Source organism: Mesoplodon bidens (genome assembly GCF_964165515.1).
Source record: "Mesoplodon bidens genome assembly, chromosome: 12".
In the NCBI taxonomy this organism is placed as follows: domain Eukaryota; kingdom Metazoa; phylum Chordata; class Mammalia; order Artiodactyla; family Ziphiidae; genus Mesoplodon; species Mesoplodon bidens.
In genome coordinates this window covers 71897616-71920068 of record NC_138168.1, presented here as the reverse complement: position 1 = coordinate 71920068, position 22453 = coordinate 71897616, and the positions used below count along the sequence as shown (strand labels likewise).

Sequence of the window (22453 nt, the reverse complement as noted above, 5' to 3'; positions counted from 1 at the left end):
TACCAGCATCAACTTGGCCAGGACTAGGGCTCCCCTTTACCTCCACCACAGTCACTGTCCTCAAGGCTGAATCCCTTACAGACAAAGGCCTGGATCTCATTCGCATTTTGCAAATGGGCAAAACGGGATATGCACCAACTTTAACTAAACACAAACTGAGAAATCTATAAATCAGTTGCCATTTTCAAGTATAAGAATTAGATTTACACTTAATAGATTTTGAGCTTTTCTCAAAACACACTATCAGAAAAATAACTACCAGGAAAAAAAAAAAAAAAAAAAAGACGAGTTAATTTGTTTGATTGCTGAGAATGAGTATCTTTGCATAGAGGAAGCAGCTGAAGTTTTCTGAACATTCTTGGGTACCATTTTTACTGAACCCACAGATCAAGCCAAAGGGTGTTTTCCTGCAAATGGGCTTGAAATGAGACGGAGGCTGACCACATTTTCACTCTTAAAATGTGAAATAGAATTACCCAAAAGAGCCTTTGGTCCAAAGTAGAAAAATAAGTCCTTCCTTATATTCAGATTTTTAAAAATATTCTATCTTGGTTTATCTCCACAGTTAAGAAGCATTAAATGCCACGTCTGTGTTCTCCCATGTCAAGGGTGATGCTTCAATCATTTCATTTGCCCACGTGGCTAACACTACCTAGCACACAGTAGGAACTTGAAAATTATTTGCTGAAGTGTCACTTGAACAGGTCAGAGAGGATCTCCATTAATCAGGCCCCAGCTTTCGTGTTCAGCCTTCTCATCATCTGCCATTCCTAGCCTTCTATACCATTGGTTCTCTAAGTACAATCCTCATACCAGCAGTACCAGCAATATCTGGGAACTTGTTAAAAGCACAAATTTTGGAGATCCACTCAAGATCTACTAAATTAGAATCTCTGGGGATGGGATCCAGCAATCTGTTTTGATAAGTCCTCCAGGTGATTATAATGTAGTTTGAGAACCACTGGCAAAGAGAATATACCATGCATCTTCCCACCTTTGGGTCCTTAATAAACATCTTCTGATTGAACAACTCCCCATACCCCACTCTCAATAGGGTGGCACTCACTCTTAATTTAATGCTTAGTTCCACTATCACCTCCTGTAGAGGGTAAACTGAAAGTACACCTCCTCTCTGCATCCACATGCCTTATGGTTACTGCTGCTGTTAACCTTAGCCAAACTTCGGACTAGCCTTCCACCCCTGGAACTAAGATCTCATTGCAGTAGCAACCAGCAGATGATCAGCAATTTTAATTCGTCTAATTAATTAAAGAAACCACTGGCTTATTACCTGGAAATATGATTCATTATTGCTTGGAAGACCAATGCTAAAATTTGAAATTTCATTGGTCTCTGGGGACACAGATGATACTCCAAGAGCCAAATTCCGAGTTGTGATATTCACATGTGATGTGCTATGTAGGTCTATCTTGAAGGCCAATTCATCAATTGTTTTTAAAGCTCTAAAGAAGTGACAAATAATACCACTGTTAAGTGACATATTTTAGGTTACTTGCGCACATGTGATTTCCTGCAGGACAAAATACAAACCAAATAAAATTGTCCTTAAACTTTTTCATCTTAACATGAATACCCACAACATTCCCCCAAACCACAATAACATCAGTTAAAACACTGAATCATGGTGATAAATTCATCCTTAAGAGAAATACATGCTTTAAGGAAAAGCAACAATTAAGTCATCCTAAACAAATATTCTGTTTTTCATCTGTTTTAGCCTTTCTTTCCTCATATGAAAAATACCCTTCCTACGTCATAACTGAGTGAGAATCAAAGGAAATAACATGATAAAAGTATTTTTTAGGGCTTCCCTGGTGGCGCGGTGGTTGAGGGTCTGCCTGCTAATGTGGGGGACGAGGGTTCGAGCCCTGGTCTGGGGGGATCTCACATGCCGCGGAGCAACTGGGCCCGTGAGCCACAGCTACTGAGCCTGCGCGTCTGGAGCCTGTGCTCCGCAGCGAGAGGCCGCGATAGTGAGGGGCCCGCGCACCGCGATGGAGAGTGGCCCCCGCTTGCTGCAACTAGAGAAAGCCCTGGCACAGAAACAAAGACCCAACACAGCAAAAATAAATTAATTAATTAATAAACTCCTACCCCCAACATCTTAAAAAAAAAAAAGTATTTTTTGAATTGCAAGGCCCTGTAAAAAAAGTTTGTAATTGTTATGTGCATAAGGTAAGTTAGGGAATACATTTTAACAAAGACAAAATTTTCATCAAAGAAATTTGGTTGAAAGGAAGGAAATAGAAAAAATTAAATATCTTAATACTAACATGCTAACTGAAATAATTGGATACAAACTGAATTGTGTAAAAATAGGTATATTTCACCCTGCCCTAGGCATTTTCATTTCAGAAGTATAACAGTCACAAAGGTGTGGCAGTTCTGTGTCACAGTCTGTAGGATAGTAACCTACAGTGACCAAGTTATGCCTAAAACATGTGAGCTGAATGTTTGCTAAGTGTCTCCTTTGCAAGCAAAAAAAAGTGTCATAAATTTATATATATTTATATATATATATATATATATATGTATATATATATATATATATATATATATATATATATATATATATAATTTATCTTTTGAATTAACACCAGTTAACATTTTTCAGATGTAACATGAAATACCAATTATGTCTCTCTGGGACTATTTATATTATCTATCCAGATCGACAATCCCAATCAATTTGTAAAGTATTTTCTCAGAAAAAAAAAAAATCAAAAACAGAACTTTGAAGTTCATTCTGTGAATGATCTTGGGAAATATCAATGGAACTTCTAGAGATTTAAATTATGAAAGCTGGGCACCAAGCATTCATATCTGTGGGAAATTGTATAACATGTGTATCCAATAAATTTTACTCTCCAGAAGAAAACAAACAAACAAAAACTTACTCAGAAGAAGACTCAAGCAAGTCTCTGTCTGGACTGGTTAAGATATTAGAAAATATATTCATTAAAGTTGAGCCAAGCATTATATCAATGTTTTCTTCTTTATTTACAATCCTTTTGACCTGTTCTACGATGCTGGTGATATTGGCTGAGTTTAACGTCTGCCCATCACCAGTTAAATTTAAAATCTGATTGGCAACTTCATTTGCTTCACCTAAAAAATGGCAGAAGAACAACATATAGTTTTACCTGTGTATTATGAGCATTTCCAGAAATCCAAAACACAGTATGGTATTTCACTTCATAGTAAAGTAGCAAATCAGGTTTCCTGTGTGTACCCCTTACCACAATTTTAACAAGACAACAGTATTTCTTTATACTCAGAAACTAATTTCTCTCTTTAGTAAGACACAAATTGTGCTTTTAAGCAACTTAGGTAAATAACTTGGAGGGACCAATATTCACAAATGGTTCTAAGAGAGATACCCCCAGAATCACTAAATAAGTATATACTTGCTGCTTAAAAAAATACAGAACTATAAAACATTGATACAAATTTCAATTTATATATTCTCTTCTCCAAATTTTTCTTACTATTTTTAATCTCCTACAGAATGAATAGAACAGAAAGTCAGAATGAGGCAAAACAGTATTTTCTATCTTAAGTGAGTGAAGCAATCCTTTGCTTAGCTTTTAATATTACAGTGGTATCACAGAACAGAAGAACAAGTTTGAAGAGGATGAGAACCATGAAGCTCGAGGTCATCTCATTTTGCCTTTGAGAACTGAAGACAAATCTCTCACTTACTTGAGCAATTGGAGATATCAGGAGGACCCCAGTAGGCTAGAGATGTGTTGGCAGGGTCATGGTGACTATAAAACAAACAAACAAAAAAAGGTATTTTAAATATTTGGCATAAATGACACTGTAGCTGACAAAATTACTTAATAATAAGCTTTAGAATTTCCCTTAATATCTAGGTAAGTTTCATTTGAAGATAAGACTATAATACATTGACATAAAACTCATATTAAAAGTTCTTATTGGAAAAAAAAAATCAGGTGCATGCACCAGGGAAACAAAATACTAGCAATAGCCTATTGTAACCTAGGCTACATCAGATTACTAAGGTTAAAAGCATACTTGGTAACGTGGATTAAATACTGCTTTAAGAACTTTCCAGATAAAATCTCATTTTGATTTCACTTAACTCTGTAAAGCAGATTATAATCCACATTTTAGAGATGAAGAAATAGACTTAGCTAACTCAAGGAATGTTCCAAGGTCTCACAGCCAGGAAGAGGTACAATTCAAATCCATGTCCGCAAGGCTCTGAAGCCCCTTTCTTTCCTCTCCACCACGTGTCAAACCAAGCAGTGGGGGCAAAGGTTTTCTTTGGCAGTGGGGAGTTTCAGTGTCGGAATCTCCCTGCAAGAAAACTCTAACTGAAGGAGGGTGGAGGGTGAGGAACTAGATCTGACTTGTTATTTGGTGAATCCTCTGCAGTCAACCTGTCCGAGGTTTCCATTCAATATTTAGGAAAAATCCACACCCTAACAGTCTCCACTAGCAGACTGCCCTAACCTGGATCTTGTCTTTATTCTCTTTACTGTCTCTTTCCCCTTCCAACAATAACCACTCCAAAAAGTTAAAAAGACTCAGAATGTCAGACGTATGTTATGAGGCTGTGAGTTTGTTCATCCACACATAAGGTGCTTTACTCTAGAACCACCCTCTGGTTTCCAAATTGCTCTGTCTTTCTTTGGAGAAGCCTAAGTTAGCATGTTGCTTGGAGAGAAAATAAAAAAGGCTTTTCTTGGTAACCTACCTGTCTTGTCTTTACCTCACATGGATTTGACATACACAGAGATTCCCGCCCTTCTTTCCAATTAATATACACTGCATGAGAACTACGGTGCGACACCTGTAACCCTGGGAAGGTAGGTTACATGGAATTTGCTGGCAAGAGTCAAGGACTTCCCAGGTGGCACAGTGGATAAGACTCCGCACTCCCAATGCATGAGGCCCAGTTTCAATCCCTGATCAGGGAACTAGATCCCACATGCATGCCGCAACTAAGAGTTCGCATGCCACACTAAGAGTTCTCATGCTACAACTAAGGAGCCTGCCTGCCACAACTAAGGAGCCCACCTGCCGCAACTGAGACAAGGCACAACCAAATAAATAAATAAAGTAAATAAATATTAAAAAAAAGAGAAAGTATTACCATGTCCGTGAAGCATAGAAGCCCGGCTTCCCTGGACAGGGAGCATTGTATACAGAAGGTTGGATGGCTGGCCATTTATAGCCTTTGGGGTCCTCATCATCATGACATATACCTATGTGAAAATATGAGAAATATTAACCTATTTTTTGAAATTAGAGGCGCAATATGAGAACAAAACAACAATGTTGGTAATTAGGTATTTATTCCATGCAATACTAAAATACTGGGTTTTTATGTTCAGAATTTGTAAAGTTTAGAAGTTATGAAAAATAAATGTTAACTACATTTCATATTTTAAATTACATGCTACAAAACTATCAAATAAAAAAACACACTTATGCAAGTATAAACATGAAATTTACCATATCATTCTAATGTAAATCATTAGTAGATAAAATTAGTAAAATAGAGGTTTATTAAAAAAAACACTACATAAAATGAAAACTGTCCTGAAAAATTCAAAATGTAATTTAATCTTTTTCAAAGGGGAAAGCCTATAAAACAGTGCCTCAATAGTGTTGTCACTGAGTTGCCAGCATATTTTATGGAAACATTTTCTAGCTGCTCTGAAAACATCTTTAACCTGGAAGTTTGCCTGGGGAATGACAAGAAGACACCTGTAGGCCACACATCTTACACACATGCCTTCATCTTCAAATCATCCCACCTGTTGTTTGAAAACTCTCCAGGCGAGTTTTATGACATAAATGACTCAGATTTTACACTTAAAAAAATCAAAATAAAAGTACTATATCAATAGTAACAACAAAATCTCGTATTTCAGTGGTGAAAAATAGTAAGTTACACTAAGACTACTGGGAACCAGTATTGTAGTCACCAACTGAACATTTAAATAACTTTCCCATTTATATTCTGAGGCTTTTTCCCAATTGGTGGAAATTTTTCTTCATAGACCCACTTGCAGAAGAATAATAAAGTACAGAATTTAAATTGAGTGGTATAAATGACTTGTCTAAGTATGCAGACAGAGCTGTTCAGGGATTCCTCAGCCTCTGAGGACAGAGATAAGGTTGGTCCTCATGAGGCTCCTTTGTCACGTACAAACTGCCATTCGTCAAGCTCCTTCTCTGTGGAGCCCCTTATGTGTGAGAGGGCAGTGTTGGTACTCTGTTCATCCCCAAGAAGCTCTGTTTATTAAATAAGCAAGCATTTTCCCACAGAGACTCAGAAACTGCTGTTGTTGATGATGATAATGATGATTTACATTCTTTAACCTCAACGAGTTCCTTATACATCCATCCCTCAGTATCCTCGAGGGACTGGTTCCAGGAAACACCCCCCCCCCCAACACACACACACACACACAGGATAACAAAATCCGAGGAAGCTCATGTCCCTTGTGTAAAATGGTGTAATATTTGCAATAAGCTATGCACATCCTCCTGTATACTTTAAATCATTGCTAGATTACTTATAATAACAAATACTGTGTAAAAGCTATGTAAATAGTTTTAAATATAATGCATATTTCAAGTTTTGATTTCCGGAACTTTCTGAATTTTTTCCCCCAAATATATATATATATTTTTTCGGTACACAGGCCTCTCACTGTTGTGGCCTCTCCTGTTATGGAGCACAGGCTCCGGACATGCAGGCTCAGCAGCCATGGCTCACGGGCCCAGCCATTCCACGGCATGTGGGATATTCCCGGACCGGAGCACGAACCCGTGTCCCCTGCATCGGCAGGCGGACTCTCAACCACTGCGCCACCAGGGAAGCGCCCCCAAAATATTTTTGATCCAGGGTTGGTTGAATCTACAGATGCAGAACCCGTGGAAATGGGGGGCTGACCGTAACTGTGTATGTTGACACATTAGAGATGGGTAGTTTCTCACAAAAGCAAAGACGCCTGCTTCTTTATTACTTTGTGATTCTGGCCTCAGTCATAATCCTGCTCTTAGAGGCTGAGGAATAGCTGCTTCCCCCACTTCAGCCTCCTGCCTGTGTGTATAAGGAAATGTGTCAAAGTTTCCCTTTCTTTTGAGCTCTACTAATATACCTAATCAACTGTCATTATAACATTAGAATGATAACTTTATTTTTTGTTATCCATATTTTGATCATTTACTTTTCTAAAATATGCCCATCAAGCCCCATTCGTTTATTTATTCAGGTATTTAAGGGCTGGGGGATATGCTGGTTGCTGGGGGGAGGTAGGAAGTGAGGGTGTTAGAAAAATAAGATGTGTTCTCAAGCCAGAGGAAATTCCTGTTTAAAGAAAATGTATATATGAACACAAACAAGTCCAGTCAAATTCAAGGGTCTTCTAATGTGTATGGTGCTCTAGGTCTGTGGACAGCTTGAAGTGGAGTCTCCAAGACAGTGATATCTATTCGTACATGATGATGTCAGAAAAAGCTTCATAGAAGAGGTGACTTTGGACTGTCCTTAATACTATATAGGTGATCATCAGGTGGGCAGTGAGAGGAGAGGAGAGAAGTGTGGGCAAAGACAGAGAAAAGAGCACTGAAAGTTTGGGGAGGTGCTCGAAGCACCACACTTGTGGCTGGAGTTTAGGATGTGAATGGCGTCCAGGTGAGAACTGAATCTAGGTCCGGATAACTCCCAGATTTCTGGCCTATTCCAGCAAAGACAGTAGTATCTTTAATGGAGACAGAGAACATAAGAGAAGAGGATGTTTTATAACAAGAAAGTCTTTTATAAGGTTTACCTCATTAGAGATCCCAAATGCACACACACACACTCTCTTTATTCCTAAAGTTGAAGCCAATTCTGCTCAAGGTTATCTTGGCATTTTGCGCATATTCTTAGTATTTTCATAATAGGTTCCTAAAATAGGGTATAAACTTTCATCTGCCTCTTTCATTCTCTTGGATTCACAGGTATCAAGGTACTACCTTTTATGCTAACCTTGTCACCCATTTATTAACAATGTCACCAATAGGATGAATTTCATCATCAGAAAAAAATAGCTTTAAATAAGCAAACACACAAAGGAAGAATATTTTTGTTGTTGTTTCAATTAAACCTGGATAGTAGTCACATAAAACACATATTATAAAAAAAGTAAAGGCACTTACCCAGTCGCCTCACGTTCACTCTGTGTAGCCTCAAGCCCTCATCCAGGGACTCATTATTTCTTAAGAGCTTCTGCTGAATGGTTCTTCCTTCTAAATCAGGACTGTTGGTAGCATTGTAAACTAGAAGGGCCAAAATCACCAACCTAGGAAAACAATTCCGATAGAATTGTTGTTGGTGCTATTGACCAGTTGGTTGTTTTTTGGGTGGAAAAATAGAACATTTGGATATGGTAGTAAGAGGGTGACCATAAAGTGCTGTGACTGAAGAAATATGCCAAGGCACTCAAAGACTTCTGCCACTGCACAAATTATAATGTTAAAAAAATCTCAATATGAATAGATTTTATAAGATACTGCCTGTATTATCTATCATATCACCCCATTTCTTTTGAGAAATATTTTTAAGTAATGTTTTATAGCATACATGCAAGAAAGGCCATATTTGTGGTTAATTCCATATTGTTTCTTTAAAGCAAAAAAATAAAATTTTTCAAGAAAAATTAGAATTTCAACTAATCTGATTAAACTTTTAACTTTTGAAATTATTAAGTGTTTTTGTTTACAAATACATTACAGTTTCTCCAGAATTGTGATAAATGATTTTCTATCTCCAGGAAGCAGTTACTAGTACTTTGTACACTGAAAAGTTACAAAATAAGTACTTGAAATTCACTCAGTGATTGGTCAGCATATCACTGAAGAAGTTTATAGACTGCCTGACCCTGCATGTCTTTAAAAAGAAATATCTCTATGGGAAGCAGAGACATATCCTAAAAGCCCCACCAAAACTTTGGTTCTACAATTTGAAGTAATATAATTTTCTGTTCAATTGTAATCACAGCTGTAGTCAAGAGCAGAAATCAAAAGATGCCCAAGTGAACTCAGTAGAACTGTTTTACTATGAAGTCTTCAGTGGAGAGGCAGTAACATATTTTATTTATGAAATTCTGTGGGTATCAGTATAAATGAAATAGAGTATTAACATATTTGTGATGCTTAAAAAGAGAAAAATAATTGAAATATTTGCTATTCAAGGTTAGGTGAAATTTAAAAGTGGCCCTATTTTTTCCCTAACTATCTGTGCCAATCTCAAGGACAACATACTTCATAATTCTCATAATTCACTCTGAAAAGCTATTTATCTCTAAAATCATTTACTGCTTCATGTTCATATGTGAGTCATATTTCAGGATGAGACAAACATAGATGTGAACTATAATGGTGAATTGTGATAGCTTAATAATTTGTTCAAGTATCCTTTGATTAAATTATTGTTGGAAACTAACCTTTGCCACTCCAGTAACTGAGAACTTATAGTTGGGAATATGACCTTTCACTTCCTTTGAATATTGAGAACCCAGTACAATGTGGATGGTACTGACCCAAATTCAGCAATTCAAGAATGACTGTGCGTTTTCACAGGTCTTATCTGTGTTGCTTTCCTCTCATCCTGGAAACTGAAACTATTTTATGGTTCTGTAAAGTCCAGTTCTATCTGTTGTTACTATCAATTGTTCTTTATTTGAATAAACCAGTCTCTGCAGCTTTGGTTTCCTGTCTGTCTAGGTAATAGAGTATGATAGCATTATCTAAAGCTAGGGTCTGTGTTAAGTGTTACAACCCAATTGAAAGAAAAGGTTGGGAAAAAAGCGTGAAGACTAGTAGATTGTTGTTTGGACAAAAACTATGAGAGACTATAAAGGTTCATCCATGAACATAAAAGAAACAGCGAGCAGAAAGAAAGAAATGGTGGTAAAGCCAGTAAGAACAAATTTTAAAACAATGCCGGAGTTCATACCAAAGGAAAAAAAATGTGTGGATTTTCCCATATACTTTGTCTACGTTCATTCTCCCTATAATTTTCTGTAAAATTACCCATTGGTTTGACAGACAGGAAACATGAGATTCCATGAATTTAAATGTTTTTTGAACAAAAGTTTCTAAGGTGCTGACATATATTCATGATGGCTGATTTTAGTATTGTCAGGTAGTAGAAGAATCACTTTAAGTGGGACTACAACATGGGAGCACAAAGTCAGAAATCCTGGCTTTTCATATTGGTTGGTTGATTTTGGGTAATTCACTGGGTCTTAGTTTTGTCACTGGTTGAAAGGGCAGGATGTTACCTGCCTTATCTATGTCAGGGAGTCATTGGGAGAGGGAAGCAAATGAGCCAGTGAATGTGACAGTGCTTGGAATCATAAAGTGCTGTGCAAATGTAAGGAGACACTGCGGTGAAGGTTACAGTGATGATGAGGATGAGGATGATGATTATGCTTCCAAGAAGCAATGGCTTAATATATTTATACTTCTGAGAAATATGTTATTTGGCTCTTCTTATAAAATTGCACTGTTAGAATCTGAGTTTGAGCCCTCTGCAGAGGGTATACCATTGGAGATACCCTGAACTAGGGCTGCCACAACTGCAAGACAAAGTGTCCAGCAAAGGGATCCAGGAAATTGCTGGATCCATTATTCAAGGTTCAATATAATCTAGCAGTAAGGTTTGGAAAAAAGAAATTATTTGTCTAAATAGAGGAGAAAAGTCCTGTTACCATCAAGAATACAGTGTTAAAATACATTATTTGTTCTTTAGATCACAAAGGAAAAGGAACAATTCCAGAAAATAAAAAACAACTTTCCCTAACCAGATGGCCCAATCCAGTCTGTTGAATACTTACAGAAATAAGTTTGAAATATAACCTTAAAGACGTGTTTTTCTAATGCCGAATAGAAAAAGAAAAAAAATAAGAAATCTCTCTAGTCAACTCTCATATGAAATTTTATTACTAGCTCCTTATAGTAAGAATGTATCACCTGAAAAGAGATATATTCCACCATTATAGCTGTAAATACATAATATTAATTCAGTCAATTGAAACTGAGTAAGAGATGTGAACTTTTGCTTTTCAACTCATTTTTTTATTCTGCGGAGATGCAATATATTACCTGAACACAACTACATTTATTTCATTTAGGAGGTTACATTATTTTTTAAGAACAGTTGGCCTTTAAATGCCAACTATTACATATGGTGAACATATCCATTAAATTACCTACCTGCATAAGTCATGACCTTGATATAAATTTAAAAATGAAGACTTCAGAAAATTAGCTGATGGCTTTGAATGCTGAAAATATTTCAGCATCTATTACCCATATTATTAGATGCTATTTTACATAAGTACCTTACTTGAAATAACACTATAATTATTTTCTTTCTTTGAAGGTCTCTGAAATTTCAAATAAGAGGTAATTGGTTATCATAAACTGGAAATGCTAAAACTAATAAATGTTTTTTATCAGATGTACATTTCTACCCAGTCTGCTATACTACAGTTTTAACTACAGGAAAAAAAGAAGACTGTCCACTAGAGCTAAAGACATAATTTAAATGTGCTACTGGATTGAAATGTTTCTCTCCTACCTCACTGATTTCATTTCTCTACCAGACAGTCAAAACAGAGAGCAAGAGAAAAGATGTTACATTTTCTGCAAGACTTTGTCAGCGTTACCTTTGATCATTCACAATGCTTCTCCTCACTTTAATCTTGTCCTCTCCAGTGCTCAGGTGAAAACTAAAAATACAAATAAGTACATTCATTATCAGCTTCATCTGCTGCACGATCAACAACAAAATTTGAGGACTGCAGGATCAACAACAAAATTTGAGGACGTGAGAGAAAGAGGCAGAAAGGACATTCTAAGTCATTGTTTGCAAATGTGTGCTCTGAGGTCCTTGTTCTTTCATATGCCTGAGACAAAACAGCTCCATGGCCAAATAAAGCTTGACAGCTAAGTGCCTTCTCTCTCTCTCTCTAAGATTCATATTCATATGATGCATATCAGTACACGAAAGAACCTGAGATGCTTTGATATACAGAAACTTGCTTCAGTTTGTTTAATAATTTAGCTCCTGAACTAATTTGACTTTTTGATCCCTTTTTCTGTGTTGATCTCTTAGGTTCACAGAAAACATGTTTAGGGTTCATCAAATACACTTTAGAAACTAATTTAAGTATAAAACTGTAAAAACAAGGTGCAGAGGAAGACAGGTGAATGACAATATCTGCTAGAGATTCAGTGGAGTGTTTAAATAGAAGATTAGTGAAAGATAATTTTGAAAAGCCAAGTTGCAATCAGACTGTAGATGTCTTATCTTGTAGAAAAATGGTCTCCAAACTGGGGTGCATGCAACCCAGGGGGTGCTCTAGATGATCTATTGGGGTGTGAGAAGCAACTAACAGAACTTCCATTTATATTTAATTATCCTCTCAGTTTATGATACATTATAACATAATATATTGGTTAAGTTATATACACATGCATATATACAATTTATTTAAAATCACGGATATATTTTGGAAGTACAAACTACATTTTTAAAAATGATTGGGATCTACAATCAAAATTTTTAAAACCATTGCTGCATCATTGAAACTTTTTGTGCAAAGAAATGATATAATATAGAGTTGTTTTAGAAAGATTATGAATATGGTGTGTGTGTATGTCTGTACTTACATGTATGTGTGTGCAGGAATAACCAGAGAGAGAGGGAGAGAGAGAGAGGGAGACAGAAGTATTAAATTAGACACTACTTTTTATTTCTCAATTTATTCTGTCATTTACCTGATATTAACCACATAAACAGTATAGTTCCAATTCTGGAAGGTTGAATTGAGCTGAAAATACAATAGAAAAGGATAAGTTTGAGTAATGCTTTTAAATAATTTTTTTAAAAAATTTAAATCCAGTTTCTTCTCTCCCGTAAAGTGTTACTGAAATAAGACCCTGGGAAAATTCCGAAGAGCTAGAGCAGTGAAAGAAAGTACAGAGAACAGTTACTAGATCACTGTATGCCAAGAACCTTACAAATGTTATTTCCTTCATTCTCACAACTAATGAGATAGGTATTATCTGCACTGTCCTCCCACCCATTACACGAAGAAACTGAGCTTCACAGAGATGAAATAGCTCGACCAAGCTGCAACTAAGAAGTAGCAGATCCCAGATTGGAACCCAAGTCTCGTCTGCCTGCAAACACTATACGTTCGTCTCTAGCCCATATTATAAAGGGCTTTCTCTGTAATGGGTCTTCAAATTAGCTGTAACACTGAAAACTTAGCTGCAATAGGGTACACAGGGAAGATGAACACAGTACACACCTTCTATATTCTTCATTCAACAAACACTGAAATGCATGAACATATGTTTTTCTATCAATTACCATCTCAGAAGAATATTAGTAGTAAGAAAAATTATAAGTTAACAATATAAACCTTTAAAAGAACAAAAAAGTTCAACATTATGGGGAACTGTGTTATAATTGTTATGTGGTCATTTAAAAATTTTTATGGGTCTCAGCACCAGACTTTTTAATGAAGCAATGGATTCCTCTCAGTATAAATAAAAACCTCCCATATGCATTGTCTAATACAATCACAGACCACCATTTCTTTACTGACACTAAATTCTCTTACTTATATATCTCCTCCAAAGAGTTTTTTAGGTCTTGTTTCATACACACGTTTAGCCTTCCTTGTAAGCATTTTTAAAATGAATGTAAATTCTAGGAAATTCTGGCAAGAAGCATTAAATTATTTTTAAATTATAAATAGTAATAATATGAAACAGTATGAGATAGTAATAATATGAAACAATAATATAAAATAGTAATAATATGAAATATATTTTCCTGTTATCAAATATCTGCTCTGGTATCTTACACCTTAACGGAAAAGTGTCCATTAAAGTTTAGCTTCAGATAAAAATGATGTTATGTTGAAAACCATGCATGAAATAAATATAAATGTAAAATTATACCTTGTCTAAAGCACAAACTTTCCAATGAATGCTAATTTACAGAATTAATAATATTAGAAGTGGTTCCTTTGAGAATGAAAATAAAGAATTTTATATTTTGACTAACACAGCATTGTAAATCAACTATACTTCAATAAAATAAATTTTAAAAATAGAAGTTTATCTTTTAAAAACATTCTGACTTTAAAAAAGCAGAGAGAAGAATGCTGGAAAGAAAACGAGATGCAAGATTATACTCATTCAGTAAAGCCCTTTCTTGTCTTTAAAAATAAGACTATGTTTTCCTACCATTCTTCAAATATCTATCTATATCAATATCTATCTACATATAAACATATATATGTATGTATAAAGTATTATCACCACTACCTCTCATTGTACGGTTTAACTTTCTTTTGCTACCAAGGACACACTTATTAGACAGCTACCATGTACGAAAACCCATTTTTCTTACTTCAGAATGTATACCCAAATGACAAATGACTTTTTTCACAAAAGTTGTCTGAACTGTAGTAGTACATAAAAACAGTACACGGTCCCACAGTATGCTGTAGATAGGAAATAAAATAATAGAAAAAATAGAAACTTATGGAAAGTTAAAGTTTTGATATTGTTATAGAGAAGAAGAAAAATTTTTTAATCCTTAGGCTGTATTTGTAAGAAAAATAAGAAAATAAAATGCTTAGGGTTTTTTTAATTGGAAATTACCAAAATTTTTACCAATAGAATACTGGTTAAATAAATTATAACCCAAATATCCACCAGCAGAAAACTTGTTAAATAAATGACTAGAGAGCCACATAATGGAATATTGTACCCTGTTTTTTTAAAAAACGATAAGGACGGTCTCTGTGTACTGATACTGCAAATCTGGCAATAACAAAAATAAGTACAGTGTGGAATGGTGTGTGCAATATGCTACTTTTAATATAAAAAGGAAAAAATAAGAATGTATAGTCATTTTTTTTTACATCCACAAACAAGTTCTTGAAAAACCCAAGAAAAACTAACAGTGATTTCTGTGCAGACAGGTTAGCCTCCAGGCAGATGAGTGTCAAGGATGGTGAAAGATATTCATGATATATCTTTTAATACTTAGTGGTTTTTGAATCAAGCACTCAATTAAATAAAAAAAAATAAGAAACGTATTTTTAAAAACAGTGATGAACAAATGAATTATTTCACTGGTTGTTCCAGCCAACACCTGAAGATAGGGCCCATCTCCCAGTCTCTGTGGGAGGGCAGGAGCCTAACTTTGATAGGCACCAGTTAGCAACCCCAGAAACGTTTCTTATGGACCAACCACCCCTCCCACTTTTTTGTAATTTTTTACTTTCCTGACTCTGTTCAAGTCCCTGCCATTCCTCCTCCCTCCACCTTCACTGTTCCTTTAAAACCCCCAGTCACCTCTGCACAAATCAGAAAGGGGCTTAGCACGTTCTCCTACTGTCAGTGGTTACTGAATAAAATCTACTTTCACTGCTTTAAAAAAAAACAAAACAAAAACAACGTGCTGAAAATGTATGGATATAACAGTAAATAAAGATACCTCTCAAAACACTTTTCCATTTGTGGGGCACCTTTCTTATTTGACATAATAGTCTATTAGGCTCAGTTTCTTGTCCTTATTCAAATGTATCTCTCTTTCTATTCAAAAGTGCAATATCTCACTTATATATCTATACATACATTTATGATGAACAGTATCTATGTTTCAGTATGATCTGTGGATTCAGTTAGACAGTAGAGTCTTTTCCAGATTTCCAGAGATTAAAGGTTTAAAGCCAATAAAGAAATTTTACAATTCACTTACCCATTCGGCCACCTTGCTCTGCACTTTTGCCTCGGGGTGATGAAGGATGTTTTGAATTTCTATATAAATTCTATAAATACTTCCATCTGTCCATTGGAAATAAGATTTAGTCCATTAATTATATTTTACAGTCATATACTTATCAACTTACATTTACAAGGACATGATTTCATACAATTTAAAATAAACGCCTTGGGCTTCCCTGGTGGCGCAGCGGTTGAGAGTCCGCCTGCCAATACAGGGGACATGGGTTCGTGCCCCGGTCCAGGAAGATCCCACATGCAGCGGAGCAGCTAGGCCCGTGAGCCATGGCCGCTGAGCCTGCGCATCCGGAGCCTGTGCTCTGCAACGGGAGAGGCCACAACAGTGAGAGGCCCGCGTACCGCAGAGAAAATTTACAAGATATTTTAACTTCATTCTCATTGACCTTTGCAACTTTTTAGAAATAGTTATCATTTAGTTTACTCTTATGAAGTCATTGCTTCTAAATTATCACCTGCATATGTTTACATTGCTTCTAAATTATCACCTGCATATGTTTCTTCGTATTTTTTAATTCTATAGAATTCAATCTCCTGTATGTAAAATGGTGATTTTTCAGGTACAATTTGATTTCTTGTAACAAAAAATTATCCTTTTTTTCTATATTATGAAGAATGATAGTTTGGAATGTGAAAACTTGAGTAAGATGATGGGCAGAACTTAATTTGGAAAAGAACAGGCATCACATATTTTTGGCCCACAGCCCCTTATCCTCTGTCCTCTTTCCCCTCTCCACTAAAGCAATTACTTCTATTAAGTTATTGGGTTGTATTTCACCAGATTTTTTATCAAAATGCTATAAATGTAGTCATTTGTATCAAGTAAAGGGGGAAAAAAAGAAAGAATAATTGCAGATGGAATTTTAACTGGACTCGCTTTTAAAAGAAAATCCTATGTCAGAAGGAGGTTCAGCTTTTTTTGGGGGGGGGGTGGCAGCGTGCAATCTTTAAAGTAGTCTGCCATATATATATTTTTTTCTTTTTTTTTTAAATGAAAATCAAACTGACCAGCCAGGGTTTGCTAAATATCTCTCTATGTGTGTTATAGGGTACCTTACTAAAAGTAGCTAATGAGAAAAAAAACCTCTTTTTAAATATGGTAGATTATATATAGAAAAAAATATTGATTCTTCATTACTGTCAATCAATTATCTATCTTCATGCTTACAAACATGAGAAAAATATGCATAGAAAATGTAAAAGTATATAATTAAAACAATGGGAAATGGATTTAACGAAGATTTGAGGGAGGTAGTAGATAAAAGTACAAAAGTATGCCTCTGGGAACTCCCAAATGTACCAAAATGCAAATTCGAGTCATACTCCTAAAGGAATGTTTTTCCACTACAGGGGTCAGAAACTCATGCTAAAATAAATTGCCACTCCCAGGTGTAATAATATAAATCTATGAAATTGGTACAAGTCCAAGGATATTTAGTTTAATTTATGCATACTATTATTCCAGCTTCTAAAACCCTTCAGGTATTTTAATGATCCTGACCTCATGTTTCTTTAAAAAATATTCTGAATGAAAAATAATTCCAGGAGTATATTTAAAATAAATGATAATAATTCAGACCAAAAAACAAAAAAAAACCCTTTTTACACTGTAGCTCCCATCATATCAAATCATGGACATTCTGAATGAACGAGAGGAAATTCAAGTTGCAGAAGTCCAGGATTCTATATTGATGTCAGGATCCGAGGGATATTTTGGGCATGTTCCTTGATGCCAATAAAGTAACTGACAAGCTACCACTAGATGGAGACCTAAAGCATGTGTTTATGTTAGGAGTTGTATTCCTTCTTTCTCAGGAGAATCCTGCAAAATACTAAAAATCAGTATTTTTAATCATTCACATTTCTGAAATTTTATGGAAGTATCCAAATGCTTAAGATGTTTTTCTTCAAATTTAAAATATTTCCACACTTTTTTCCCAATTCAGTTTTTATAAATAAGAAAGACATTACATATCAGAGTCAGCCTAAATCAGTTTATAAATATATGACTCTCTCTAGAGTCACATTGCTTATGCTAAATAAAATATGTGAATATACCAGAGAACCCACCCCTAAGTGTTAGAGATTCTCCAGTGCTGTGGATCGTTTTCCAGTAGTCTCTCTTCAGAAGCCTCAGAATGAGGTATTTATATATTTAGCAACAATTATTCAATAGTGTCTACTGGTTATACTTATTTAAACTTTTTGGATAACATAGTCAACAAGTAATCCTAAGAAATGTCCAAGAATGAACTGTCAAAGCAAGATAAAATGTCCACTGGAGGGGACATTTTGGACCACAGTGAAATAATTCTCTCAAGCATTGTCATTACAGAGAATGCACAACTAAGATACACTGATGCAGGCTTTTCCCTGTCCTCCTAGTAGTCAAGTTGCCTTCTCCTATAGATGTAACAACTCACATTGTGTCTCCGTAGAAAAGCCATTCACAAATCTTCATATGTTCCAGACACTTCAAAAGATGTATTGTCCTAATAATGACATCCAAGCCTGAAGAATTTGTGATAGACTTTTTCCCAATTAGATAACTCGTTCAGCCTCACAAAACTTCAAAGTAGAAACCATTGCTTGCCATAACAGAAGTGGTATCAAAACATGTTCCTGTCTGTAGATCTTTCTCCAATTATCTTTCCCTTTTTTTATCTCCTTAACACTCTCCTGAGAGTTTCTTAAAAAATATAGAAATGACAGACACTACTTTATTCTCCACTCAAGGGTATGAAATATAGGTTTGAAAAGGTAGGCTTTAAAATATACATTTGAAAAGATAAATGTTAAAGTATAAACCAAATATTATTTTAGATTCAAGATTATTTCTTTGAACTGGTGATGTGGCAACTGTAGTATGACAGTGGCATTTATAATACGATTGGAGTCCTGTTCATCTTACACACATGATTTCTTTAAGATACTTGGCATATAAAGCTAGATTGATTGTTGGGTGCACACAAATATCCTGAGAGTGGATTTTTTTGAGTAGTCAAACGTATGTGAGAAACTAGAAGCAATGATACAATTTGCACTTGTAAGTTAGGTTTTTAGAACAATAATAAGGACTAACAAAGTTAGTTCCTTACTTGGATTGCTTGTGCTAACCTCACAAAAGTCTAATATTCAGCAGCAGTACAGTGATGTTTCAAGCATAGAACATATGATTTGGAATGGAAACAATGATTAGTCCAAGAGCTTTTCTTGGGAATGTAATGCAGAAGGCACAAAGGTTATTTGTAGGAATACCTAGATTATCTCTCATATACTGAAATATCTGTTTATGAAAAGTAGCTTAGAAGATAAGATTTTCTTAGTATATAATCTGAAGTATCAGATAAAAATCCTATTGAAAAATAACAAAAAGAACTTTACACAGGGGGATAGGAACATTTTACAAAAGCCAGGAAGATAAATTTGACTGATATACTGAAAAAATATGTCTGATTGCCAAGCAATCTCAATCCCTCTCTCTTCCGACACCAGCATATCATGATTGATAAACTCAGTAAATCTCTTTAATAGTCCAGAGTTTAAAGGACTAGATAAGGTAGATAACAGATTTGATAGCTGTATATCTTTCTTACAGTGAACAAAACAGGGTTCCCTAATATATCAGATCATAGGCCTGAGAATGCTTACTACATCAGTTTCCCAAGGAATAAGAAAAGTATATTTGAAATTGTTGACAGTATGTGAATAACCTTAGATAGTCTAGGACATGACACTAAATCTCATTTATTCACAAGGTAAACAAGTAATTCTCTTTTCAACTATTTCAAATTTGACTACATCAAAGAAAAAAACCTTAATTACAGTGTGTCTCTAACCCTTTGTTACCCTCTGTTTTTAAGAAGATAATGAAGGCTTTATGTGCAATAGGATATAGAGAGAATTCAACAGCATTGTTTTCATTACATTTATTTTCACCTTTCACTTCTATTTTAAAACAAGTAGTACTGGTTTCATTTTACAACAGTGATATTAATTTATTTATATGAATATAAATGTTTAAGTAAAAAAGTGAGTCAATTTAGGGGAAAAAACTATTAAATAAATAGTAGAGGTGGTTCAAGGCTGTGGTAAAATTGTTCAGATGGTACATAAATTTGAGTACACAATTTTGAGACTATTTCTACTACATGACTTTCAAATATTTTTAAATATCTTTAAGTGCTAGGATTACATTTTTATCAAGAATGATCTGAATTAGATTTTTTTTCTTTAAAGTGGCTAAGTCAAACCATTTTAACTGATTCTAACATTTGCTTGCTTTGTTGAAACTCCAGTGAAGGTTATGACGCAGAGAGAGATGGACTGAACAAGGCTCTCTTCAAGAATGTCAGAAATGACATGATTGAGTGAATACAGCTCCACTCCACCAAGTCAAGGACTCTGAAGCATCATGTAAACGTTCTTGGGCAGCAGAGGATGTGCCAGTCCTAGAGGGAGAATGCCACAGAGGCTCTTTGTATGTTCATACAAAGAGTGAAATACTTAGTCAGAATTATAATATTCCCATCTACTGGCTGGGGTCCATGTGAAATATGCACTGGAAATTTCAGCTGCTGTTGCTTTCTTGGGGATTGTTGGAATTTTTGCTCCATCATAAATCTCCTTGGTGTAACTACCAGAATAACCATGAACACTTCCCTGAATCGATGTCTTTATATCCCTAATGAAATTTATATCTACGTTTCATGTAAAATATTCCATACTTCCAATTTAAATGTCCTTAAATGTACAGGAAGTTGATGTAACCCCCAAAGCCAAAAGAAAAAAATGAACTATGTGGATTTCTTTTCTCTGGGTTTTGATCCCTGGTGATATATTACAGATGTCTTGGCCTTGCAAGTTAAATGATTGGGGTTGAGAAAATTCCTTTGTTTCTTTTTTTTTTTAAATTTATTTAATTAATTTATTTTTGGCTGCGTTGGGTCTTCATTGCTGCGTGCGGGCTTTCTCCAGTTGCAGCAAGCAGGGGCTACTCTTTGCTGTGGTGCGCGGGCTTCTCATTGTGGTGGCTTCTCTTGTTGCAGAGCACGGGCTCTAGGGAGGTGGGCTTCAGTAATTGTGGCACTCAGGCTCAGTAGTTTTGGCTCGCGGGTTCTAGAGAGCAGGCTCTGTAGCTGTGGCGCACAGGCTTAGTTGCTCCACGACTTGTGGGATCTTCCCAGACCAGGGCTCGAAGCCGTGCCCCCTGAATTGGCAGGTGGATTCTTAACCACTGCACCACCAGGGAAGCCCGCTCCTTTGTTTCTAATACCTCGTATTTGAGAATACTACTGTGTTTGAAGCAATGGTGTGGTCACCTGATTGGAATTTCTCTCTTTTAGAAGAAACTGAAATCACTTACTCTGAATTACCAAAAAGCTATGCATTGTAATTAATATAGGTAGCAGATTAAATAATAACTCAATTCACCTGGCATTTCTCCAGTTCATTCCTTATCTTATGTAACTGCTATATTTGCAATTTGCAAATAATATAAACAAAAACGTGTATATATAGAGGGAAAAAACAGGAGGTATTGGCAGTTACTTTAAGTTTTGTCAGTCGAAAATTGATTTATGATTTAATTGATATACAATCACATTCAAACCATTATTCTTCAACAAATAAAAACAGAGAGCAAAGTATTACCATATAAAAATGATTTAACTGTCACAAATGTTTGAACATAAAGTTGGCCTTAGTGAGAAATTAAATTACTAAAATTATTTAGTTTTTTGAGATTATAAAATGCTTTAAAAACTAGTTTCCTTAGAGAACAATCTGACAGAATGTGATGAATATTTTTCTCCCCAGATCTCTAGTATAATGCAAATTAATTCCTTTAAATTAATGCCTTTCTTTTAAAGCTTCTTTGAAAGAAATTTTAGCTAAAAGTGCAGAAGCGTGGCACTAGAAATGTACTCATTCCATTGGTCATTAGAATAGGGAACTCAAGGGAATCAAGTGATATTTATTTTACTAGTCTTACAAATGTATAAATGTACCAATTGATTCTAACAATAGAAACTTTGCTGGAACATTAGATATTGCCACCCTTAGAATACAATTTTTCATCAAGTCACACATACTACAAATATAAAAGATAATGATTTCTTACCATTCCTTTGTTTATCGGTTCTATTAGTAACAGGCATGTTAGTGGTGACTGTGGGTGGTGTAGTACTAGGAGAGTTTACAGTAGCTGGTGATAAAGATGAGAAAGATGTAATTTTGCAAGGAGCACATGAAAGTTAATATGGATGAGCAATCTATGGTTAATGCAAGAAAATATATAAAGGAGGAATGGAAACCATTTCTTAACACTAAACACAAGTCCCAAGGTTATAATGCATAAAATGAAGCAACGCTTTCTATGGCACATTAAGAATCTGTTCCCATGGACTTTCATGCCATATTGCATAAGAGTCTGGAACCGGCACAAAGGGAATGGAGAAAGAACATTTAGATTCTAGATCTAGGTTTGCCATCAAGAGGCTGATGACCACACAGCAAACGTCTAAACCTTATCCAGAACTCAGTCTGCTAAGTTTGTAAAAAGAAAGGTTAA

At 35.3% G+C, this 22453-nt stretch overlaps 1 protein-coding gene across 5 annotated transcripts in view; it reads right to left on the bottom strand.

Annotated features, from left to right (window-relative positions):
* ADGRG6 (adhesion G protein-coupled receptor G6) overlaps window positions 1–22453 on the bottom strand; it is a 138728-nt gene that overhangs the window by 37119 nt on the left and 79156 nt on the right. For 4 of the 5 annotated variants that reach the window (XM_081251586.1, XM_081251582.1, XM_081251583.1 and 1 more), the window contains exons 6-14: window positions 22004–22087; window positions 15842–15927; window positions 12835–12887; window positions 11721–11783; window positions 8206–8348; window positions 5144–5255; window positions 3724–3788; window positions 2919–3129; window positions 1292–1463 (exon numbers count right to left, since the gene is read on the bottom strand). In XM_081251586.1, coding sequence (XP_081107712.1) covers window positions 1292–1463; window positions 2919–3129; window positions 3724–3788; window positions 5144–5255; window positions 8206–8348; window positions 11721–11783; window positions 12835–12887; window positions 15842–15927; window positions 22004–22087 — 989 coding nt within the window. The remainder of the gene's footprint in view (window positions 1–1291; window positions 1464–2918; window positions 3130–3723; window positions 3789–5143; window positions 5256–8205; window positions 8349–11720; window positions 11784–12834; window positions 12888–15841; window positions 15928–22003; window positions 22088–22453) is intronic. The other variant, XM_081251585.1, reaches the window with a different exon arrangement.